General features: G+C 42.3%; 2 protein-coding genes across 2 annotated transcripts in view; one reads left to right on the plus strand and one right to left on the minus strand.

Annotated features, from left to right (window-relative positions):
• mRpS7 (mitochondrial ribosomal protein S7) overlaps positions 1-24,504 on the plus strand; it is a 37,906-nt gene extending 13,402 nt beyond the window's left edge. The window contains exons 5-7 of the mRNA XM_045758686.2: positions 13,758-13,895; positions 18,498-18,588; positions 24,184-24,504. Coding sequence (XP_045614642.1) covers positions 13,758-13,895; positions 18,498-18,578 — 219 coding nt within the window. The 3' untranslated portion in view covers positions 18,579-18,588; positions 24,184-24,504. The remainder of the gene's footprint in view (positions 1-13,757; positions 13,896-18,497; positions 18,589-24,183) is intronic.
• LOC123768227 (WW domain-binding protein 11) overlaps positions 24,493-26,945 on the minus strand; it is a 35,960-nt gene continuing 33,507 nt past the window's right edge. Inside the window, exon 5 of the mRNA XM_045758685.2 lies at positions 24,493-25,015. Within this exon, the coding sequence (XP_045614641.1) occupies positions 24,915-25,015 (101 nt within the window). The 3' untranslated portion in view covers positions 24,493-24,914. The remainder of the gene's footprint in view (positions 25,016-26,945) is intronic.

Consider the following 26,945-nt stretch of genomic DNA (forward strand, 5'->3'; position numbering starts at 1 on the left):
TAAGAAACATGGAGCAGCCGACCTGTAGACCACCGAAGGAACCTTTTTGACATTTGTACTGGTTTTAAAAATTCTTCATTTTTTTTATTATTTACGTTTTTTGTATGTAAGAAACATGGAGCAGCCTACGTGCCGACCACCGAACGAACCTTTTGCTATAAGACAAATGAAAAATAAATATTGAACACATTTGAAGAAAGGAAAATGTCATAATGGTTTATTCAGTGTATGTAAGGTAGGCTTCTCCATTATTGAGACGTAAATGACAAATACAAAACAAATGGAACACATTTGAAACAAAGAAAGATTGTTATAATGGAGCAGCCTACCTGCCGAACACCGAACGAACCTTTTTGACATTTGTTGTATATCAGATATTTAATTTCTTTTTTCCTACAAAAATGTCAATGCTTTGCAACATCTCAGCAGTCACCCTTTTATATCCCAGCATCATTAGCATCTTTAAACAAGAACAACATAATTTATGTGCATCATCGGAGGCGTCTAAGAATGTGCAAGAAGCAGCGCGACCCCACCATGTGGTGTTGACGTTACTCAAACCAGCGTTCGTCATACGGGACGATTTGACGCCGATCAGGCTGTTCGTTACCCAAAATGTTCGTCTTTTGGGGCGATCGTTATGCGAGGTACCACTGTATATAGGTTGTGTGGGGGTCTATGTTCTCCTATTCCACATTCCATAACATGGCATATATTAACATTAAACTCCATTTGCCAAGTGGCGTTCCATGTACTTATTTTGTCCAGGTCTTCTTGAAGGGCATGACAATCATCTAAGTTTCTTATCCTTCCTATTATCTTAGCATCATCAGCAAACATGTTCATATAATTCTGTATACCAACTGGCAGATCATTTATGTAGACAATAAACATCACTAGTGCAAGAACTGAACCCTGTGGTACTCCACTTGTGACATTTCTCCAGTCCGATACATTGCCTCTGATCACAGCCCTCATTTTTCTATCAGTCAGAAAGTTTTTCATCCATGTTAGAAGCGTACCTGTCACTCTTCCAATATTTTCCAGTTTCCAGAACAACCTCTTATGTGGAACTCTGTCGAAAGCCTTTTTTAGGTCCAGATAGATGCAGTCAACCCAACCATCTCTTTCCTGTAATATCTCTGTTGCTCGATCATAGAAACGGAGTAAATTCGATACACAGGATCTTCCAGATCGAAAACCATACTGTCTGTCTGATATTATATCATTTCTCTCCAGGTGTTCTACCCATTTAGATTTAATTATTTTTTCCAATATTTTGACTATTACACTTGTCAATGATACCGGTCTATAATTAAGGGGGTCTTCCCTGCTTCTACTTTTGTAGATTGGAACTATGTTAGCCTTTTTCCACACATCAGCTACAACTCCTGTAAACAGGGATGCCTGAAAAATCAGTTGAAGAGGAATGCTGAGCTCAGGTGCACATTCTCTCAGAACCCATGGTGAAACTCCATCTGGCCCAACTGCTTTGTTCTTATTTAGCTCCTTGAGCATTTTTTCCACTTCGTCTCTAGACACCTCTATGTGCTCCATGTTGTTCTCTGGAATTCTTATTGTATCTGGTTCCCTGAAGATTTCATTTTGTACAAACACACTTTGGAACTTTTCGTTTAATGTTTCACACATTTCCTTTTCATTTTCTGTGAATCTATTTCCCATTTTCAACCTTTGAATATTATCCTTTACCTGCAATTTGTTGTTTATGAATTTATAGAATAGACCTGGTTCTGTTTTACATTTGTCTGCAATCCCTTTTTCAAAATTTCTTTCTGCCTCTCTCCTCACTGCCGTGTAGTTGTTTCTCGCATCTTTGTATCGCTGGTGTGTTTGGGGGTTCAGCCTCTTCCTGTATTTATTCCATTTTTGTGTCTTTTGGTCTCTGGCCCTCTCGCACTTTCTGTTGAACCAATCCTGTTTCCTAGTTCTGCTTCTCTGTTTTGGTATAAATTTTTTTGTGCCTTTATCATATATTTCACAAAACCTGACATACATCTGCAGGCGATGAGTCACAATAACGTGGCTGAAGTATGTTGACCAGACCACACACTAGAAGTTGAAGGGACGACAACGTTTCAGTCCGTCCTGGACCATTCTCAAGTCGATGACATACATCTCATTCACTTCCTTGCCTAGCAACAAGTCTGTCCAATTATACTCACTAAAATTTTTTCTAAGGTTGCCATAATGTCCTCTCCTAAAGTCAGATTTGTCATTTGCATCGACCGTCATATTTTTTCCAGATTATAACGCATTGCATACTTTATTCCCTAAAAGACATGGTCACTTTTACCCAAGGGAGGAAGGTACTGAATGTCAAATATTTCTTCCTCCTTCCTGGTAAATATCAAATCTAGCATGGAGGGAACGTCCCCTTCCCTCATCCTCGTAGCTTGTTTAACATGTTGATACAAGAATGTTTCCAGGATAAGGTCTACAAATTTACAGGTCCAGAAATCTTCTGTTTTAGCTTCACATGCTTCCCAGTCTATGGATTTCAAGTTGAAGTCGCCGACTATCAACAGTCGTGAACTATCGTTATCCGCTCTCGCTATGATCTCTCTCATTATTGTTATAAAACCTTCTCGTTTACTATCTAGCTCCTCCTTTGACCATGTGCTGCTTAGCGGTGGACTATATACATTTATGATCATTAGTTTATCATCCTCATGGCAGATCTCTAGTGCTATTATGTCAACTTCTTGTGGATTGGCAGTCACTATTTCGTTCACCTTTAGGTGTTCTTTCACCAGCACAGCAACGCCACCGCCTTTCCTGATTTTTCTGTCCCGTCTCCAAATTGAGTAGCCCCTTGGGAATATGACCTCATTTAAAATAGCATCTTCAAGTTTTGTCTCCGTGAGTGCAACAATGTCTGGTGTCTGCAGCTGTATTATATCACTTAACTCCAGTATCTTTGATCTTACTCCATCTATATTGGTGTATGCAATCTTGAGGAACTTGTTCACCCCTCTTCTTATATTTCACTCCCCCTTTCTCTAATGATTTTGTTGGTTTGCCTTTATGTACCACTTTACTGGCCTGCCTACCCCTATCACTTTGTAGAAAAAAGAATTGATTTCTTCTTCATTCCTGCTCTCATTTAAACGTTTTGCCTCGGCGAGGTTCAGTTTCAGCTTCTCTCTATCTTCTTTTGAAAGATCTTGTCTTAACGACCACACTTTCCCATCCTCATCACTTTGTAATTTTCTAGCATTCCTTAGTACTTCTTCCATCTGTTTGGCACCATTTAGGGTGATCCTCAAAGGTCGATCTTTCCCTTTTACATATCTGCCTATTCTCCTGTAGTCGCACACATTCTCTATGGTTGTAAGACCTTCCACGAGGCCAACAATTTTATCTACTACTTTTGCTTCTTCTACAGCTCTTTCTGACCTAGATGTTATCTCCTTTTCTTTGCAGCCAAAAATGATCAGGGACTTACTCCGATCAACTGTGTTTTGCACCAACTTCGGGTTAGATGCCAATTCTTTCCTCACTTCTAGCCTAATGTTTGTTTTATCTTGGTTGCTGCAGTGTTTTACTTCCTTTACTGCTTCTTCTATTTTTTCCTTCTCCTTGGCCACTTGTGCATAAGTGAGTTGCATATCTTTCTTGCACTGTTCTATTCCCTGTGTAACTTCCTCCATCTGTGCTGACAAAAGCTGTTTCTCCTGTTGAAATTCCTTACCTAACCTATTGTAGTCATTTATGTTTAAATTTACTTTAACTTCTTCCAAAGCTATTTTTAAGAGTCTATTTTCTTCTTCCATGGCTTTGCAATTTGTTTCCAATTGAATCTTATCCTTGCGCAAGTCTTTCACTACACCCTCAAGACATACAACTTTTCTATTTAAATGGTCATTACTTTCTTTCAATTTACTAATTATTTCTACATGAGAGGTCACAATAGTATCTAATTTTACCACCTTGTTGTATAGACTGGTTATATCAATGCTTTCTTCACTGAATCCAGCAAAATCAAGATCTGTTTTGTATTTCCTCTTGCAGGCGACCATCTTGAATGTTGCTGTCTGCACTGGAAACACTAGGGGTAACTTTTTCTCATCCACTATTTCACTTCCCTTGGCACATTCCTGTTATCTCACCTATTTTTCAAAAGCACTATACCTTTATGTTCTCTGGGACACCACTCACTATCATCATCCTGTACTACAATACTTAGGATTATTGAAATATGCTGGAGCTCCTCTTGTCTGCCTCTTGGGAAAGAACTTGGGATAGAAGTGTAGGGTTCTTCTAGTGCGTACTGGATTCGTTATGAGGTTCCAGAGTCGTCCTGGTTGGCAGACTGTCCTCTTTTTTCGTTAGAAGCTTGGCACACGTTCTGCCGGTCCCGCGCGCTTGGGTGGCGAGAGAGACTCGCGGTGTTTCAGGTGTTCCTGGGGGGTGACATCTCAATGCTTGTCTATTCGCCCCTGCCCTTCCGCGGGATGTTGTTGTCATGCAGCTTCACATGCAGGTTCCTTCTCTTTCGGCTGCCTTGGTTGCGGAGGATTTGCGGATTTGTGACCTGCTTGCTGCGGCCCTGCGTTTCTTTTCCGTCCTTGAGCTGCTCTCGGATTGGCTTGAGTTGGATGTGGGGGAGCTTGGGGCTGCTGCCGGGTCTGGTGCGCTGCCCTCTGTGGTGCGGGCGTCGTCTGCTTTGTTGAAGCTCTTCGCGTCACTCCTGCATGATGCAGTTTTGCGGTTCTATGCTTCTCGCCTCGCGTGTCGACAAGCGGTGCTGGCTTCTTTCTTGGACTCCGCTTGGGCCCGGGCTCTTCGTTTATCTTCACCTTTTTGTCTGTTGCTGTTTGCAGAGTCTGCTGTGGTGCAGTACCTGCAGATGGCTTCAGTTAGTTGTCGGCCTATGTCTGAGTTGTTGTTGCTCCGGGGGGCTCGTGGGGGCCTTCCTGGAAAGGTCATGCCAGTGCTCGGGTTTTTTTTCATCGGGGTAGGCCATTGGTGCCAGATTCGGGGCAGGCGCAGCCTTCAGTTCCGGCTGTTACTGGTCGGCGCGGGGATCGCCCTGTTCGCCGCTTGGGTTCTCGCAAGGCGCATCGGCCCTTTTGTGGTTCATTCCATTAATGGGGCGATGGGGGGTGGCTCGCCCTGTTTAGTCGCGCCTGGTCTCACAATTTGTGGGCTTTTTGGGTCGTTTCGCGTGGCCTGTAGTGGCGTTGGGTGGCTCCTCCTCGCTTAGGGGGTTCGGGACTGGCAGGGCAGGCCTCTTTCCTTGCGCTCTGGTGGATTATCTTGGAATGGGTTCGCTTGGGCGTGGTTGAGACGACGACGCCCCTCAGGTGGGTTTCCCGCCTGTTTCCGGTCCTGAAACAAGACTGCGCGGACCTCTGATTCATTCTGGACTTGTCCTGTCTGAACCCGTGGGTTTCTTACCCCTCCTTCTGGATGACTACTCTATCCCAGGTCCGTCTTCTCTTGGAGCAGGGCGCTTGGATGGTGTCCCTGGACCTCAAGGACGCGAATTGGCACGTCCCGGTTCTTCCAAGGTTCAGGGACTGGTTATCTTGAGGTTATCTTGAGATGATTTCGGGGCTTTTAGTGTCCCCGCGGCCCGGTCCTCGACCAGGCCTCCACCCCCAAGAAACAGCCCGTGACAGCTGACTAACACCCAGGTACCTATTTTACTGCTAGGTAACAGGGGCATAGGGTGAAAGAAACTTTGCCCATTGTTTCTCGCCGGCGCCCGGGATCGACCCCGGGACCACAGGATCACAAGTCCCGCGTGCTGTCCGCTCGGCCGACCGGCTCCCGACCGGCTCCGACTCGGTTTTGTTGTGGGGTGTCGAGATTACCGCTTTCGTTGCCTTCCTTTCGGGTTGAATCTGGCACCTCGCGTTTCCACGTGTCTTACTCGGGTCGTGGTGTCCCGCCTGCGTCGGTTAGGTGTTCGGATTCTGGCCTACCTCAACAACTGGCTGGTTTGGACTCCCAGCCAGTCCGCGTGTCTGCTCGCCATGGATTTGGTTCTTTCCCAGCTCGTCGGGTTCGGGTTCTTGGTGAACTGGAGGAAGTCCCATCTGGTTCCCTCTCAGGTTCGGTCTGGGCTGGGTCTGGTTTGGGACGCTTGCTCCGCTTCCTTGTCTCTGCTTCCAGCGGCTCTGCTTTGCCTGCAGTTCCACCTTCATCTGTTTTTGGGTGGTTCCCGGGTCACGCAGAGGTTGCTCGAGAGTTTGTGCGGGAGCCTGAGCTTTGCCTTGATGGTCTACCTGCCGGGTCAGGTGTGGCTTTGTCAGCTGTTCTGGTTCCTTCGGGAACGTCCCTTCCGCCTCTCTTGCGACCGTTGGATTCATCCTCCTGGGGCTTTGCATCTGCTGCTGTGTTGCCGGCTTCCTCTTCTGGTTTTTCAGGGTTCAGTGCCTTGGCGCCTGCCCGAGCCCTTGCTTGATCTGTTCACGGACGTGTCGTCTCTTGGCTGGGGCTTCGTGACTAGTGCTCACCAGGCTGGCCAGAGACGATGGGGTCGGTCAGGGAGATCGTGGAGGTGTGGATGTCGCTCCAGAGGGTTCGAGTCGCTTGCAGATCGACGATCAGGCTCCATTCGGACTGCTCCCCGGTGGTTCATTGCCTGAACCGAGGGGATCGATGCGGTACTTAGTTCTTTGGGGCTGGTCGCTTCGGGTGACTCGTCTGCTGGGTTCTTGGGGTTTGGCTTGCTTGGCAGGTTCACGTCCGGGGGGTGTCCAACATCCTGGCGGATGGCCTGTCCCGGTTCCTTCCCCTTTCTACGAAATGGATGGTCGACACCGACTCCTTCAGTTGGCTGTGTCGAACGTTCGGGACTCCGGAGGTGGACCTCTTCACGTCGGCGTGGTCGAGGCATCTTCCGGTATATGTGGCACCCTTCGCTGACCGCGAGGATGTCGGGATCGACGCCTTTCGGCAGAACTGGTCAAGGTGGGGGTTCCTGTACCTTTTTCCTCCGGTTCAGCTGTTGCTCCAGGTCCTGGCTTGCTTGGAGACTTACCAGGGGGGAGTTGTCCTCTTGGCCCTATGGTGGCCAGCCGTGGTTCTAGGTGCTGCTTGCCCGGTGTCCGAACCCGGAGGTTTTTCCGCAGCTCCGCCTCTTTCAGAAGATTGGCCCGGTTCTTTACGAGACTGGTTCGCTCTTCTCTTTGAATTTTTTACTAGAGTTTATCACCAGTTGTATGGTGATCAGGTGGCTTCGTTGATGGTGTCCCACCTGCGGGCTTCGTCTCGGCAGCAGTATGAAGTTTCCTGGCGATCCTTCCGTTTCCTTTTTATTCTTTGTCGTTGTACTTTGCTTTCGGTTAGGGTGGTGGTGGTGTCCTCTCTCTCTCGTGGTTGTTCCAGGACCATCATCCTATGCCGAATACTGTCGCCTCGTATCGTGTGGAGCTGGTAGAGCCACTTCAGCTTGCCTTCAGTATAGATGTTACTTCTGCACCATTTCTCAAGCTGTCTCGTGCATTGTATCACCTCCAGCCTGCTCATGCGCCGCCTGAGCCATCCTGGTCTTTGGACAGAGTGCTCTCTTATCTCTCTTCTCCTTGGTTTGTTGTGGACCCTTCGGTACAGGATTGTTTTTTGAAGGCTCTTTTCCTGTTGGTATTGGCCTCTGGGGATTGGGTCGGGGAGCTTCATGTTCTCCTCCGGCGCAGGGATTTCTGCTCTTTCTGTCGTGGAGATAGGTTTGTTTGTCTGCAGCTGTCTCCTTCTTTTCTGTCGAAGAATGAGAATGCTGTTTTTCAGAGGGGTCCTTTGGTTGTTGATGCTTGGTTGGTCAGGCCAGGGGTGCATCATGTTTTGTGTCTGGATGCGGCCCTCTGCTGTTATTTGTGCGCCACGTCTTCTGTGTCTGGGGACGCGCTTTGGGTTGATCCGGTTTCTCTTCTTCCCTGTTCACGGGTACAGTTCTCTCAGGTCGTCCACAGTCTAGCCAGCCTGCGGTTTATCCCCGTGCCCATGACGTTCGTAAGTTTGCTGCTCTTGCAGCCGTTTTTGGGAACATGTCCTGGGCTAACATTCGGGCACAGTGGTCGAACAGGGTCCTGGCTGCACGCTACCTCGTGAACGTTCCTGGGTCTAGTCGGGCCTGTGTTGCTTTCGGTCGACTGCTGCAACCTGTCTCGACTTTGAGTTGAGGTGTGGAGCACCGACTGCCTCCCGAATAAGTCCCCTTTTTTTCTTAGTCTTTGGTGAAGTAGCTCTGGGGAGTTTTCCCCAGAAAACCAGCGTCGAATGTAATGAAACGCTATTTTCTGGGTGAGTCCCGGAGGCTCCTCGGCAACCCTCCCTCCCTCCGGTTGGCAGTTTTCAGTGTACAGTGGATCCTCGAGTGATGAGCGGCTCCAGTTACGAGCATTTCAAGTAACGATCAAGCCACTCGCAGAAAATATGTCTCGACTGATGAGCTTTGCCTCGATTAACACGCGTTCCCGCTGGTTCTTGGACACCTCCGACGAGAGTTTTGTTGTTGTTTTACAAGACGAGTTTTCCACATGACGAGCTTGGTGCCGAAATGGATTAACCCTCAAACCGCTAGGGGCCCAAATGGAATTCACACCCACAGGCGCAACAAAAAAAAAAATTCCAAAAAATTCTTTCGTCTTATTAGTGTTCATTTTTGTTCCCTGATCACGGAAAAAATAACAAAAAAATCGTTGGTGGCATATTTTAGCCGCAATAGGGTAGGGAAGTGTGGCAAAAAAGGGGCGTTGGCAGAGCCTTCGCCAGACGAGGTCTACTCCGCCCGAGCTGTCAGGCGGCAGTTGCCACAAATATATTATTACCTAATTATTTCAATGTCTCTGATTGATTTTTTCTTAGTTTTTTTGCAGTAATATTATTCCATACAGTGAATTGTGGTATATTTATATTATAAAATGTGTGAACCATCGCTGTACTCAAAATTATGGTGTGCATATTAATGATTCAATTATTATGTTCATAAAACAATAAACAAATAGTTTTGCTGTTGTTACACTATATACACAGGTTATATATAAGTATTTGCATGTTTTGTACACCATAACAACGTACTAAGTTGGTCTTGTGAGTCAAAAAGCAACGAGGAGTGACCTGCCAAACACCAGCGAGCCACTCACTGCCACTCCCTCCCTCAACACCTCCTCACTCACCCTCATTCACCTCCTACAATACTCTTTCTGTATTTATTCACTATACACAGACGTTATATATACGTATTTACATGTTTTGTTCACCATAACTGTACATCTAAGCTTGTATGGTGAGTAAAGGCCACAAAGACGTAGCTACTCACACAGTCAGCTGATCGGCGGCCGCCCTCAAGGCCAGACGCACTAATATTTGTACTTCAACAATATTGTTTGTGGTGTTATTACGCTATATACACATATTATATATAAGTATCTACCTGTTTTATTCACCATACCTGAACAAATAAGCTGGTATGGTGCCCAAAGACCATAGTGGCCATCAGTAAACACCATGCCAAGATGTGCAGACGACGCTCTTCCCTCACCAAAATGGCAGGCTCCCAACCTACTACTCTCGCTGTTATCACACTCTATACACACGTTATATATAAGTATCTACATTTGTGTTCACCATATCGAACCACTAAGCTGGTATGGTGAGTGCAGTCAATAAATGGTGGCCACACACAGTCAGAAGACGACGCCACAACCCTCCCTCGCACAGCCTTACGCCTCCCTCCATGGAGCACAGCGCTAAATATCACCACAATCCTGCTATTATCAGTATCCTGGTCAGTTTTATCACAGTCAGGGGGCTTCAGTAATACTATCACTGCTAAATAATAGCAGTATCATATATATTATGGTATTTGTAGGCGATGCTGTGGTCACAAGCTGAGCAGCGGTGCTGTAAGCTCGTGCTGCATGCGCCAGCCTTGGTGGCTTGCTCAATACTGACGCTGTAACACCCAAGAATGTTGGCCTGGATTTTTTTTCTAGGTGGCATCTGGCAACTATCAGTCGTGGCTGTACTATAGCTGCCCCTATCCCAGGCGGGGAGTTTAAATTATAGCGCTAGACACGAAATCATATATAAATGATGTGCGCGGTTTCGGTTTTGTCACTGATATCATTTATATATGATATGCGCGGTTTGAGGGTTAAACTCGTTAATCGAGGCATCACTGTATTTTGATATCCAACTTCGGAACTAGAGGTGTGGATTGCCGGCACGAGGGCCTGGGGAGGGGTGAGCTGCGCAGACATGCAGCGTGGCTCGTGTGACGTTATGCTTGTTTGCTTGTTTTCCCGTGGGGGACTTCTATGCATTTGTTTAGTTATTTTCATTGGTTTTACCAGAATAGGGGTTTGTTTTGAGGCGCTTACCTTTCTGCCTGTCCCGGTCGATGGCAGATATAGAATGATCCACAATCGTGTGTGCATTTTTATAGGCCATTGCTCCTCGTGCCTCTCTGAGGGGGCCAGGTTCTGGCCATGGGTGTCAGTAGACCTAGAACTCCCACCCACATCGACTGATGCCAAAAGTTAGAACTATCCCTATCAGCCTGGATAGCTCCGGGGAGCCTCCAGGACTCACCCAGAAAATGGCGTTTCATTACATTCAATGCTGGTTTTTTCAACTATTTCCTTGCAAACTTTTAATAAAACCTCACTGTTTTGACTTGAAACAAATAACACCTCTTATTCATAATAAGACTGAGGCTCCCTTTGTAGTATAGCTATATTTCTTTGGCATCTTTGTGTAGTTAGTTTCAATCTATGACCTCTTGTTCTCAATGTTCCAGGTCTCGGGAAGTCTTCCCCGTCAATTTTATCGATTCCTGTTACTATCTTGTACGTAGTGATCATATCACCTATTTTTCTTCTGTCATATAGTTTTGGTATACTAATGCCTTTAACTTCTCGTCGTAGCTCTTGCCCTTCAGTTCTGGGAGCCACTTAGTAGCATGTCTTTGCACCTTTTCCAGTTTGTTGATGTGCTTCTTAAGATATGGACACCACACAACCGCTGTATATTCTAGCTTTGGCATAACAAAAGTCGTGAACAATTTCTTTAGTATTTCGCCATCCATGTATTTAAGAGCAATTCTGAAGTTAGAAACAGTAGCATAGGCTCCTCGCACAACGTTCTTTATGTGGTCCTCAGGTGATAGTTTTCTATCTAGAACCACCCCTAGATCTCTTTCTTTATCAGAATTCTTTAAAGATTACTCACATAATTTAAAGGTTGTATGGGGTCTATGTTCTATTCCACATTCCATAACATGGCATTTATTCACATTAAATTCCATTTGCCAAGTGGTGCTCCATATACTTATTTTGTCCAGGTCTTCTTGAAGGGCATGACAATCATCTAAGTTTCTTATCCTTCCTATTATCTTAGCATCATCAGCAAACATGTTCATATAATTCTTTATTCCATCTGATAGATCATTTATGTAGACAATGAACATCACTGGTGCAAGAACTGAACCCTGTGGTACTCCACTTGTGACATTCCTCCAGTTCGATACATTGCCTCTTATTACTGCCCTCATTTTTCTATCAGTCAGAAAATTTTTCATCCATGTTAGAAGCTTACCTGTCACCCCTCCAATATTTTCCAGTTTCCAGAACAACCTCTTATGTGGAACTCTGTCGAAAGCCTTTTTTCGGTCTAGATAGATGCAGTCAACCCAACCATCTCTTTCCTGTAAAATCTCTGTGGCTCGATCATAGAAACTGACTAAATTCGATACACAGGATCTTCCAGAACGAAAACCATACTGTCTGTCTGATGTTATATTATTTCTCTCCAGGGGTTCTACCCATTTAGTTTATATTATTCCAATATTTTGACTATTGCACTTGTCAATGATACAGGTCTATAATTGAGGGGGGTCTTCCCTGCTGCCACTTTTGTAGATTGGAACTATGTTAGCCTTTTTCCACACATCTGCTACGACTCTTGTACACAGGGATGTCTGAAAAATCAGCTGAAGTGGAATGCTGAGCTCAGGCTGAGTCAAACTCCATCTGGGCCAACTGCTTTGTTCTTACTTAGCTTCAAGAGCATTTGTTTCACTTCGTCTCTAGACACCTCTATGTGCTCTATGCTGTTCTCTGGAATTCTTATTGTGTCTGGTTCTCTGAAGATCTCATTTTGTACAAACACACTTTGGAACTTTTCACTTAATATTTCACACATTTCCTTTTCATTTTCTGCGAATGTCCCCCATTTTCAACCTCTGAATATTATCCTTTACTTGCAGCTTGCTTTTAATGAATTTATAGAAAAGGCCTGGATCTCATTTACATTTGTCTGCTATACCGTTCTCAAAGTTCCTCTCTGCCTCTCTCCTTAATGACGTGTAGTTGTTTCTTGCATCTTTGTATCGCTGGTATGCTTGGGGGTTTGGCCTCTTCCTGTAATGATTCCATGTTTGTGTCTTTTGATCTCTGGCCCTCTCGCAATTTCTGTTGAACCAACCCTGTTTCCTAGGTCTGCATCTCTGTTTTGGTATGAATGTTTGTTTGCCTTCATCATATATTTTGCAAAATTTGGCATACATCTCATTTACTTCCTTGCCTAGCAACAAGTCTGTCCAGTTATACCCATGAAAAGAATTTTTAAGTTCCCCATCTTGAGGTTATCTTGACATGATTTCGGGGCTTTAGTGTCCCCGCGGCCCCGTCCTCGATCAGGCCTCCACCCCCCAGGAAGCAGCCCGTGACAGCTGACTAACACCCAGGTACCTATTTTACTGCTAGGTAACAGGGGCATAGGGTGAAAGAAACTGCCCATTGTTTCTCGCCGGTGCCTGGGATCGAACCCAGGACCACAGGATCACAAGTCCAGCGTGCTGTCCGCTCTCTTGAAATTGAGTTTAACAACTGTTTCAATGCCCCCATTCTCTACTAGATTATATCGCATAACGTATTTAATAGTCCAAGAGGACGTGATCACTCTTTATCAAGGGAGGAAGGTACTGGATGTACCTTCAAATAGGTACAAATACAATAGGGAGGTACAAATACCTCTTCTTTCTTGGTGAATACTAGATCCAGTACTAACAGAATATTCCCTTCCCTCATTCTTGTGGCCTGTTTGACGTGTTGATACATTAATGTCTCCAAGATAAGATTTACAAATCTACCTGTCCAAATGTCCTCTGTTCTTGCCTCATAGGCCTTCCAGTCTATTGCCTTAAAGTTGAAGTCCCCCAGTACCAGCAATCGGGATTTATCTTTGTCTGCTCTTACCATTTTCTCTCTCATGACCATTATGAGGCCCTCTCATTTGTCATCCAGTTCTTCCTTTGTCCATGTGTTGCTTGCTGGTGGGCTGTAGGCATTTAAAATTATCAGTTTATCATCTTGATTCCAGACCTGCAATGCCATTATGTCAATATCTCGAGTTTTCAATTACAGTATTAACTCTCTTACCTTCAGGTGTTCTTTCACCAGCACAGTAACTCCTCCCCCCTTCCTAGTTTTCCTGTCACGTCTCCAAACTGAGTAGCCCCTTGGGAATACGACCTCATTTAAAATATTTTCTTCAAGTTTCGTCTCTGTTACTGCGACAATATCTGGGATTTTGAGCTGAATTATATCCTTCAATTATATTATATTATTAATATATTTTCAAATCTGTGGGTCGGATGTCTAGAAATGGGTGTTTCATTACATTCAAATCTCGATATTTTTCTTTGCATAGGAAGATACTGCGTATTAGGTTGTAAATACAGTTTGTGTAAATCAAAATTCTTTGTACTATATATGTCTTTTTAGGTTCCGGTTCCTATAACAGAGAAACGGTCTTACTTCGTCTCCATGCGATGGTTTGTGCATGCAGGGAGAGAGAAGGAGCGAACAGTTCATTTTCCTGAGAGACTAGCAAGGGAGTTGCTTGCAGCTGCTAAGAATGAGGTACTGTACTGTATTTTAATAATGTAGTGTAGTAATACATCCCATGAGTCTTTCCTCTTTCTTGCTGTGGCATAGTTCTTATTTGTGTTTAAAGTATTTTATATAGGGATTTTTATACATAGTTTTGTGTGTGACAGGCTCAGATTGTCACAAAATTTATTTTTCACAAAACTATTTTATGAATCTAAAGAGAGAGACTGACTCCCCCCAAAAAAAAAGATTGTCAAATTATGCTAACTTGATAAAGGAATATTAAAGTGAAATAAGAAAAAAAGGGACATCATATGTGCATATTAAAATATGAGTTTGAATCCACGTTTCTCATTGTTTGTCATATATAGAAGTTGCTGACACACACACAAACACACACACACAATTCTAATTGCTTTAAAATACATGAATGGTGAAATACTAAAGAAATTGTTCACGACAATTGTTAGGCCAAAGCTAGAATATGTAGCAGTTGCTTGGTGCCCATAACTTAAGAAGAACATCAACAAACTGGAAAAGGTGCAAAGACATGCTACAAAGTGGCTCCCAGGACTAAAGGGCAAGAGCTACAAGGAGAGGCTACAGGCTTTAATATACTAAGACTAGATGATAGAAGAAAAAGAGGCGTGGAAGATGCTGGAGGGTCAAGTACCAAACCTACACAGTAAAATAACAACGTACTGGAGTGAATGATATGGAAGAAAATGCAAAATAGAACCAGTGAAGAGCAGGGGTGCCATAGGCACAATCGGAGAACACTGTATAAACATCAGAGGTCCACAGTTGTTAAACACCCTCCCAGCGAGCATAAGGAATATTGCCGGAACAACCGTGGACATCTTCAAGAGGAAACTAGATTGTTTCCTCCAAGGAGTGCCGGACCAACCGGGCTGTGGAAGGTATGTGGACCTGCGGGCCGCTCCAAGCAACCACCTAGTGGACCAAACTCTCACAAGTCAAGCTTGACCTCAGGCCGGGCTTGGGGAGTAGAAGAACTCCCAGCACCCCATCAACCAGGTAACCAGATATGATCACTACGTACAAGATAGTAACAGGAATCGATAAAATTGACGGGGAAGACTTCCTGAGACCTGGAACTTTGAGAACAAGAGGTCATAGATTTAAACTAACTAAACAAAGCAGCCAAAAAAATATAAGAAAATTCACTTTTGCAAACTGAGTATGGAACAAGCTAAGTGACCAGGTGGTGGAGGCCAAAACTGTCAATACTTTCAAAGCGTTATATGACAGTGCTGGGAAGACGGGACACCACGAACGTAGCTCTCATCCTGTTACTACACTTGGGTAATTACACACACACAAGAATGATATTTCAGCTATGTAAACTGTATTCATAATGCTAAACCTCTTGGGAGGTCACACAAAGGAGTATGATATTCACAACCCTAAACCATAATTCAATTATGACCTTGAAACTTTGTGGTGTGAGGACTTGGTGAATACTATGCACATGAGGTTTATTCATGTTTTGGTACAGTACACATGATACTTAAGCATCAGATTTTCAAAATGAAAAATAATTTTTTTTTTTTTTTTTTTTTTTTTTTTTTTTTTTTTTTTTTTTTTTGAGATATATACAAGAGTTGTTACATTCTTGTACAGCCACTAGTACGCGTAGCGTTTCGGGCAAGTTCTTAATCCTATGGTCCCTGGAATACGATCCCCTGCCGCGAAGAATCGTTTTTTCATCCAAGTACACATTTTACTGTTGCGTTAAACAGAGGCTACAGTTAAGGAATTGCGCCCAGTAAATCCTCCCCGGCCAGGATACGAACCCATGACATAGCGCTCGCGGAACGCCAGGCGAGTGTCTTACCACTACACCACGGAGACTGTTAAATGTTTATAATGTTTTATTATCTAATGTCTCTGAATATTTAGCATGTTCCTTCCTCTGTTACTATTACTAATGTCATGCAAAAATAGCTGGTAAGCAGTCATACAGTATACATTTATACATCTGGGCTGTAACATTTGTTAATACGTATATGATAATGGCTGTTGTAATAGCTGAGAGTTTAGAAGGTAACTAATGTTAAGTTTTTTAGGATTGTGATAGGGCTGGAAATTGAAAGTAAGTCTAGAAGTTAAGCAACCAGTTATGTGACATATGTAAGGCTACTAAAATGTTTATGTAGTGTAGTATGATAATACTTAGTATGGCCTTTCATTATAACACAGTGGTTGATGTGGTTGGCTCATAACCAGGATGGTGTGGTCCTGGATTAGATTTATTTTCAGGGGCAAGATGTTTGTGCGCATTTCCTTACACATGATGTAATTGTTCACCTAGCATTAACACTTTCGCTGGCCCTGTGGGTGACCCGCCACTTACCTCAAGGTGGGCTGAGCGGTGCGTGTGAACTCGCCACCATCCACAAATGTTTATACTCTTTTTTTTTTTTAGTTTTCTCATCTCAATTTTTGTGCTATGTCGTTCAATTTGGTATCAAAGTGTTTGCAATAGAATACTCTAAAGGAATATATGCATATAAGAACATATAAGTTTCACTTTCCTATACTTTAGACCCGCTGCACACTGCAAGGTAGGCCGATGGCTCATCACCACGCAAAAATGTTTATACTCTTTTCGGCTTTCTGACCTCAATTTTTGTGCTACGTCTTTCAGTTTGGTATCAAATTGTTTGCAGTAGAATGCTGTAAAGGGATATTTGCATATAAGAACATACAAGTCTCACTTTTCTACAATTTCGATGAAAACTCGGTAACTTTTCTTTCGTACGTGTTTCTTTCAATGCTTTCATCATGGATTGGCTGTGTTCTTGATCAGTATCCATCTGGAAGTTGATTTGCAGTGTTTATAAAGCCTGTTAACAACAAACACCTGAGATAAAATACCAGAATGGGAAAACTTCTCAACTCGAGGGGAGGCTGCTGCTGTCACGTGCTAGGCCACGAGCACAGTGAGCCTCCAGCGTGGATGAGCGCCCACATGGCGGGGTCAGGATGCCACGTGGGGTATACAGAGAATGGGCAGAAACTGGCGCACCTTTTAAAACACGTCCCATAGTATTCGGACAATAAATGAAATTTCTACAAATTTTAAAATTATTTACACCTACAGTATTTGCGTCATTGGGCATGCTCGGTATTTTGATTTTATGCCGCAATATGTGGCATAGGGCAGAGAAAGTGTTAAATGGTAAATAAGTACCAAAGAGTTGACTGTTGTGGGTTGTTCCTAGGGGATGGTCAGTCATTGGTTAGGGGAACTTTGATAAGCCAAACTAGCTTTCTGTCTCTGACAGTGGGGAAGCTATTGAGGGTATGCAAAGGGGTATTCTACACAAAAACACAGCTCAGCTCTTTCAATAAATGCTACATTAAAAACTTTAGCTTCCTCTCATTAGTCATTGAGATGTAAGCCTCATCCTAACCACATACTCAGACCTTGACAAAGCACTCAGAAGAATGCGAAAGACTTTGTGTAATTCTTTATATAAATTTCACAAATACATAAGTATGGGTTTTTATCCTATGTTGTTATGTCTGTGAGAAGACATTACCATTACTTAAATGAATGTAGTATAAACTAAAAACTCCTTTCAGTATTGTACCAAATCCCTTCCAGATTTTGGAATATTACCTTATATACAAAACCCTCTTGATAGCTCTAAATATTATGACTGTAATGGTTTTAAGCCTTTGCTGCTTTGCTTGTCATAACTGTCCATTGGATCTTTTTTCTTTTCTGTCCCTTGTCTATCCTTCCATATTCCACTCTCCAGGTCTAGCAACGTATATATGATATTTTATTAGTTTTTCTAGCTTTATCATGGTGCACTACACAGCCTGTCTAGTCCTCAGTCTCTAATAAGGTTGTTTTGCTTCTTGATCCTTGTGAGCCTCTTAACTTAACACATGCTGCAAAGGTTTTGTGTATCTGCCACTGGCATGTCATCTCTCTTTTCATCATCATCATCTCTATTCCTATAGTTGTTATGTCCTTTCCATATTTCCTTAATTTCATTCCCACAAATCCTTTTTTCAAATCCTCTATGATCTTCACCACCTCTTATTTATCTTGCTTCTCAGCTTCTATTTGCTGTAGCAACTGCTCTCATCCTTTTTTGCATGCTTCTAATGCAGGTCTTTAGCTCTACCTTCCTTTCAACTTGTCTAGCAATAATTATATTGTAGCATATCTAATATACAGTATCAAGCCTTTATGCAGACTGTACATGATTCCCTGTTATCATGGCACAGGAAGCCAGTATGCTCATCAAGGATTCCCAACCCCCCTAGACCACACACACACACTTATCTTCTCCAAGATGCAACCCATAACAGTTGCCCATCTCTAGGTTACTTATTTACTGCTAGGTGAAAAGATACACAAGGTGTAAGGAAACGTACCCAAACAGCATCCTGCACAGGGAATTGAACCTGAACCCTTTTGGTTCAGTTTGGTGTGGCCACTACACTACAGTTGACACTCTACCCCGACAATTTCAGGTACAGTAGAATAAGTAGTGCTGCAAAAGAAAATAGTGTTCTGGATGTAGATGGATAGTTACACATTTTAGAAGTAACTGATGAAGATATAATTTCTTACATTTAATTTAACAGGGACGAGTAGTGAAGCAAAAGCATGATCTCCATCGTCAGTGTGAAGCCAATCGTGCTTATGCCCATTATCGTTGGAGCTAAACTCTTGAAGGTATGTATATACAGTATCTTGTATAGTATCCTTTTAGCTTGATTTTATCCAGAGAATGTGATAAGGAGATTCAATATTCACCACCAAAACTTTGCCTTGCCAGTGTTTTATCAATAATGAAATGAAGTCTTAGAATATGCATTTTTTATTTAAAAAATGAATATGAAAGTGTAGCTAAGATCTTTTGATGAGAACTATGCTCATGGTGTCCCATCTTCCCAGTACACTGTCATATGAAGCTTTGAAACAGCTGATGGTTTTGGCCTCCATTACATTCTCACACTAATGTGTTCCAACCATCTACTACTCTCTTTGCAAAAGGAAACTTTCTAATGTTTTTTGATAGATTTGTTTCCTTAGCTTGAGTCTGTAACCTCTTGTTCTTGAAGATGAGAGGTGTGAAGAAGAATTGTCAATTCCTGTTACTATTATGTATGCAGTGATCATATCACCTTTTTATTCTATCTTCAGTATATTTAGTACCTCTAGTCTATCCTCATGGCTATTGTTTTTCAGTTCTGGAAGCAATTTGCATGTCTTTGCACCTTTTCCAGTTTATTGATGTATCTCTTGAAATATGGGCACCATATATCTACTGCATATTACAGTTTTAGTCTCACAAAAGTCATGAAATGAAAAAATTTCCATGTATGTAAAAGCCATTCTGAAATTGGAAAGCATAGCATAGGCTCCTCATACAGTATCCTTCACATAGTCCTCAGGTAACAATTTTCTATATAGGACCACTCCTAGATCTCGTTATCAGAGTTCTTTAACCTTGTGTTGCTAAGGGCTATTTGACCATTGTCACCCACAGGTGCATAACAAAATAATCTAAACCTGTTTATTTGTGTTCCCTGATCACGGAAAAAATAATAAAAAAATCGTAAGTGGCATTATTTTAGCTGCTATAGGGCGGGGAAGTCTGGCAAAAAAGAGGTGCTGACTCAGGCATACGTCCGCGGTCTGCTCAGCCCCAGGTTGTCAGGCAGGAGTGGCCACAAAGAGATAATTACCTAATTATTTCAATGTCTTTGATTGATTTTCTTCGTTTTTTTTTTTTGCTGTAATATTCAACTAGTGTGTAGTGTGATATATTTATATAATAAAATGTGTGAATCATCACTGTACTCAAAATTATGGATGAGCATATTATTGATTCAATTATTGTGTTAAGTAAAACAATAAACAAATACTTTGTCAGTTATTACACTATATACACAGGTTATGTATACGTATCTGCACTGTTTTGTTCACCATAACGAACCACTAAGTTGATATTGCAAGTCACAAAGCAGCGAGATGTGGCCACCACATCTGCCAGTCTGCCTCTCACTGCCACTCCCTCAATGACTCCTCCCACCATACTCTTTTTGCTTTTATTCACTATATACAGACGTTATATATAAGTATCTGCATGTTCTGTTCACCATAACTTCATCTAAGCTGGTATAGTGCCCAAAGAGCAAAGTGGCCATCCCTACGTAGCATGATAAATCATGCAGATGTCGCCACCTCCCTCACCAAAATAGCTTCTCCCCACACTTCTTTTACTGTTATTACACTATATATACACGTTATATATAAGTATCTACATTTGTGTTCACCATAACGAACCACTAAGTTGCCACTGGCTATCACTCGCTCTCTCCCTCACCTCACCTGACTTACCACCATTCTCCTCCCACTATACTGTTTTTGCTTTTATTCATTATATACAGACGTTATATATAAGTACCTGTATCTACATGTTCTGTTCACCATAACTGTTCATCTAAGCTGGTATAGTGCCCAAGGAGCATAGTGGCTACCCCTACCCAACATGATAAATCACGCAGATGTCGCCACCTTCCCTCGCCAAAATGGCTTCTCCCCACACTCTTTTTGCTGTTATTACACTATATAATACACGTTATATATAAGTATCTATATTTGTGTTCACCATAATGAACCACAAATTTGGTAGGCTGAGTGGCAGTGGCAGCCCACCACTGGCTGTCACTCGCTCCCTCCCTCACCTCACCTGACTCGCCAACATTCTCCTCCCACCATACTGTTTTTTGGTTTTATTCACTATATACAGACTATTATATATAAGTATCTGCATGTTTTGTTCACCACAGCGAACAACTAAGCTGGTATAGTGAGTCCAGGCAGTAAAAGGTGGTCACACACAGTCAGCAGACAACGCTACCTCCCTACCCACCAAGATTACTCCTCCCACTATAGCGCTAATTATCACAACAATCCTGCTATTATCAAAATCCTGGTCATTTTTATCACAGTCAGGAGTTTTCTGTAATACTATCATCGCTAAATAATAGCATGTACATACTGTATATATTATGGCATTTTTAGTCGATGCTGTGGTCACTAGCTAAACAGCAGTGCTGTGAGCTCATGCTACGTGTGCCAGCCTTGGTGGCACTTAGAACTGAGGACCTCACATCCGGGAATGTGGCCCACGATTTTTTTTTTTTAAATGGTGTCTGTTTACAAGAGCCCTGATGAAGGTGAGGTGAACCCCGTTTATCCGTGGGCCATTTAAATCTTGCGTAGTGTACTCCAACACATCATATGACGTGTTACACAGTTTAAGGGTTAAAGCATTGCACAGACCACACACAATTGTAAATTGTGTGTGGCCTATTTTCTCTTATTCCTCATTCCATAACATGGCATCTAATCACATTAAATTCCATTTGCTAAGTGTTGCTCTACTCACTTATTTTGCCCAAGTCCATCTTGAAGGGCATGACAATCATCTTAGTTAATTATCTTCCCTAGTAGCTTGGCATCATCAGCAAACATGTTCATATATTGCTCTGTATTCCTTCTGGTAGATCTTTCATATAGAACGTTACTGGTGCTAGAACTGAACCCTGTGGTACACCACTTGTAACATTCCTCCAGTCTGATTACTGCCTTCATTATTCTACCAAAAAATTTTCATCCATATCAGGAGTCTGACTGTCCAGCCCATCCTCCTAAGGTTTCCCAATGTCAAGAAACTACAGTACTAAAGTATCCTCTCCTAACCTACCAGAGGACCCAAAACAGAAAATGGGACTGTAAATTTTGCGAGCCGTTACCATTTTCTAGTACTGTACAACGATTTTTGCCATTAGGTAAAGTATGTGTCAAAATGTGATGCTTTATTAGGAGGACGGGTTGCACTGTCACCCCTTCAGTTTATCTGGTTTTCAGAACAACCTTTGTGGGTTGACCTAAAAATGGTCAGCTATCCAAACCTAAAAGAAATAAAAAGGCTGTTAAAAGCCATTTTTAAGGTCCGGATAAATGTAGTCAATTCAACTTTCTCTTTCCAAAACATTTGTGGCTCCTGACTGTACTGTTGATGATTCCTAGGATCAACATCCTCACAGCCCAGGTTTTTAATCAGACCTGGTTGCTGGCCTGGTCAACCAGGCTGTTCCATGCAGCTGCTTGCACCCTGACATGTTCCTGCAAGACATACCAGACCAACCTGGTTTTAGTGGATATGTGGGCTGCTTCAAGCAGCAGCCTGTTGGACCAAAGTTATCACAAATCATTCCTGGCTCCAGACTAGGCTTGAGGAGTGAAACGATTCTCAGAAACTACTGGTATACAGTATAGTACACTAGGGTCAATGTTCTCTGATACTCAAAACCTGTCGTTTTCCAAGTTAAGGCCTTTCGGGTGCTCTAAGCCAGGAGCCATTGGGACTACCGGAACAATGCCACTATGCTAGGGTCTCGTGATTACCCCCAAACCTGATATGGATCTTATCAGGGATAAAAACGGGTAAGGGACGCAATTGTCACTTGGAGCCAACAACAAGGATAGAGTATTGTACCATCATTTGTTAGGTTGAATGTCTTTTACTCGGAAGTGTGTCGTTCTTCGTCCCTCTTTGTCGTTTTATGGTCTGCCCCTTGTGTACAAGGATTCCGCTAAGCTTTTGGGGTTAATCTCTGACACTCGTTTGTCTTGGTCGGCCCATATCTCTTACCTCTGAGTTGAATGCTCTAAGGCCCTTTACCTCTTTAAGGTTTTGTCCCATACTTCTTGGGAAGCGGATAGGCGTACGCTCCTCTTTACATTCCTTTCTTGTTCTGTCGAAATTCGATTATGATTGCCCTGCTTATTCGTCTGTATCTCCTACTCTTCACTGTCTTGATGCTTTGCACTATGCTGGGTTGTGCTTCAGCTCTGGTGCCTTTCGTTCAGCTCCTGCCCTCAGCTTGTATGTTGACACTGGCTTCCTCTCTTCAGGACCACCGTGATTGCTCCTGTCTTTGCTATCTTGCACGGTCCTTACAACATCCTTACTCTCGCCTCTGTCGTGCTTTGACATTTACCCCTTCTGTAGTTCCTGTTCCTCTTCACCACCTCCCTCTTTCTGTCTGGTTATCTCACTCACAGGATTCTCTTTTGATTCATATTACCGATGTTTCTCCTCATATTGTTCCATCCTTTTCCCTGTGGAGGGTCCCCCCTTCCTAAATTTTATACATCCCTGACCCGTATCTCTAAAACTTTTACCCCTCCTACGGTTCTGAAATGCCTTTTCCTTGAACACTTTTCTTCACACTCCCACTGCATTTCCATCTTCATCGATGGGTCTAAGTCTGCAGATGGTGTTGGCTACTCTGTTGTTTTTTCTGACCACACTTATATGTGTCGCCTACCTCAGGAGACTAACATCTTCACAATGGAACTTTATGCTATTCTCTATGCTCTTCGTCTCTTGCTTTCTCGTTGTCAATCTTCCTTTGTGGTTGTCGTTGACTCTCATAGTGCCCACATGGCTCTCGGGTCCTTTAATCCGGTCCATCCATTGGTCGTCAAAATTCAACATTGTCTGTTTTTTATTTCCAGTAAATTTATGTCACTTGAGTTTTGCTGGGTTCCCGGCCATATTGGTGTTTCTTTAAATGAGCGTGCGGATGCTGCCGCTAGGGAAGATGTCCACTCTTGTCCCATCTCCCATAAAGGTATTCTTTATTCCGACTTTTACCCGATTATTCATTCCTCCATCCTTGCCCGTTGGCAGGTTGTTGGTAACAAACTGCGTACTCTTAAAGAGTAGTGTGTCCTCATGGCCTTCCTCCTACCACCGTAACCAGCGATGGGAAACGGCTCTGGTGAGGTTGCATATTGGCCATACACGCTTAACTCACGGTCACTTAATGGAGCGCCGCCCTGCTCCTTGTTGTCCAAATTGCATTGTCCCTCTTACGGTCATGCATATCCTTGTTGAATGTCCTGACTTCCAGGACTTCTTGCTTCTTGCTTCTAGCGACCGTCCCTCGCGGTCGCTTGTCCCTCGATAGAATTCTCGGTGAATCGAATAACTTTGATATCGTTCGCCTTATGCGTTTCTGTTCTCTTGTTGGCATCCTTGGTGATATTCAGTGCCCTCTGATTATTCTGCACATTTTGATGGTGCTACATAGTCTTCCCGATTTGGTGCCTTTTGATAATTACTTACTTGTTAGGTTGAACATTTCATGTATTTATAGTGCATGACATTACAAGCTACTGTATGTGTATTTTTTATCATTTTTTTATTTGTATATAACATGCATGAATACTATTTTTTTTTTCCAGGTACATCAAGAATAGCCATCTTCCGTTTGTACCCCTTTCCAATTATGATCAAGTGAAGATTTATGACATTCTAGTAGTACTGTATAAAGTTTTTGTATTATTACACAAGAAATGATACTTGCAAGAAACCATTAACTACTCATTGCATTTTGGCTGGAAGTGCTATTAGATCAAAGCAGAAAATTTATAACCAAGCCAATTTTGAACATCTTGTTAGTCCTTGATATTTAAACTGACAGGCCACACTTAACGTTGTCAGTTTTATAATAACATTGAGGTACTGTAAATAGACACTCTATAAATAAAATGTTTTGCAGTAGAGCTCGTTTTTTATTTTCAAAGTTATCTTAATTGTATAATGGGTAAAATATTTAAAAACTTACTTCTGAGCATAATATTCTACATCTTTGATGGTATACAATGAATTTATGTTACAAGCCCATAATAACTAAAATTTGTTGCTTTAATAACTTATATTTTCAATGATAAATCTAATACCTCTATTATGCTCAAGAGTTTTAATTTATCAACATTTTTCTTGTACATATTTACACTAAGTGAAAACACTTGAAAAATAGATACCAGTTGAAGATACAAAGAAAGAAAAAAAGCCTGCAACAGATGTAAGAACTCTTATTGCATGAATTACAGCAAAGATCAGGCAATGAAATCAAAGTTGATTAAATGAGAGAAGGAACAAAGAGGAAGGGGGGGGGGAGGCAAGCACACTTCTACAACAGCCCCTCCATCTCTCTCATAAACTGAGAATAGGCATCATCTTTGGTGGGTTTACGATCAGTCTCTTCAGCCTTGCCTCCCATTTCTTTGATATCTGCAATGTATAAAATTTATTGAACATTAATAAATATTGCTGGATTTTTAACTAAAGATACAAATTCAATTCTTGTAAAGAATCTAAGAATATTTACATTGTAGTTTTATTACCTGTAAAATTTATATCAATGACATACAAGCCTAAATTTAACGCTTGTGTTGCTATGGGCTATTTGGCTCGCAAGTGCCATATTTTGGCCGCTATAGGGCAGAGAAGTCTGGCAAAAAAAAAAAAAAAAAAAGTGCTGACTCGGCCTGCATCTGCGGTCTGCTCAGCCCCAGTTGTCAGGCAGGAGTGGCCACAATGATATAATTACCTAATTATTTCAATGTTTGATTTTTCTTTGTTTTTTGGCTGTAATATTCAATAGTGTGTAGTGTGACATATTTATATAATAAAATGTGAATCATTGCTGTACTCAAAATTATGGTGTGCATATTATTGATTCAATTATTGTGTTCATAAAACAATAAATAAATACTTTGTCGGTTATTACACTATATACACAGGTTATATATAAATATCAGCATGTTTTGTTCACCATAACGAACCACTAAGTTGATATTGCAAGTCAAAAAGTAACGAGGTGTGGCCACACATGCCAGTCAGCCTCTCGCTGCCACTCCCTCCCTCAATGACTCCTCACTCGCCCACATCCTCCTCCCACCGTACTGTTTTTGCTTCTATTCACTATACACAGACGTTATATATACGTATCTACGTTTGTGTTCACCATAAAGAACCACTAAGTTGGTATGGCAGTGGCAGCCCGCCACTGGCTGTCACTCACTCCCTCTCACCCCACCTGACTTGCCAACATTCTCCTCCCACCATACTGTATTTGGTTTTATTTACTATATACAGACATTATATATAAGTATCTGCATGTTTTGTTCACCATAGCGAACAACTAAGCTGGTATAGTGAGTCCAGGCAGTAAAAGGTGGTTACACACAGCAGACAACACTACCTCCCTCCCCACCAAGATTACTCCTCCCACTACAGTGCTAAGTATCACAACAATCCTGCTATTACCAGAATCCTGGTATTTTTTATCACAGTCAGGGGTCTTCTGTAATACTATCATTGCTAAATAATAGCATGTACATATATATTATGGCATTTTTAGGCGATGCTGTGGTCACAAGCTGAACAGCAGTGCAGTGCTGTAAGCTCATGCTGCGTGCGCCAGCCTTGGTGGCTCACTCAGTACTGAGGACCTCACACCCGGGAATGTGGGCCATGATTTTGTAAAAAAAAAAAATGGCGTCTGTTTACAAGAGCTCTGATGAAGGTGAGGTGAACCCTGTGTATCCACGGGCCGTTTAAATCTTGCATAGTACTCCAACACGTCATATGATGTGTTGCGCAGTTTAATGGTTAAGAAAGGAAGACATTATCTGCATGATTAAAAAATTACAATATCAATGATTACAAACATCACGACAGAGAACTACTGAATGTTAAAAATACTTAAATCCACTACCTTGCTGAAAACCACATCTTGGTCTCTCTCTCTCTAGTGACCTATGACAGCCATAATTATATCAAATCATAGTAAATCAGCCTTGCAAAACTATTTAAAAATTTCTTCCTAAAATGAACTAAAATAAACCAGTTTAAAGTTTTCAATACATGCTCGAAGAGCCTTGTAGAAGTGGAAGCCAGAAAATGTTTCTATAAGGGTTTCTGAGATTCAACACTAAAAAGGGTCCTGCCCCTTGCTTTAATTTACAGGGTAAACATCTGGACAAAAATATACTGTACAGGAGTGAGAATATAATAGTTTTTTTTTAAATATTACACGAATTAAAGCTGGGCCCATCCGGTTACACCATTCTAATGATGTGATATCAAAATTAAGGCAGATAATAACTTTCTGCTATTCAAGAAACTCCAATGTTAAACACAACAATAAGTATTCTGG

This window comes from Procambarus clarkii, chromosome 59 (assembly GCF_040958095.1).
Source record: "Procambarus clarkii isolate CNS0578487 chromosome 59, FALCON_Pclarkii_2.0, whole genome shotgun sequence".
Classification (NCBI taxonomy): domain Eukaryota; kingdom Metazoa; phylum Arthropoda; class Malacostraca; order Decapoda; family Cambaridae; genus Procambarus; species Procambarus clarkii.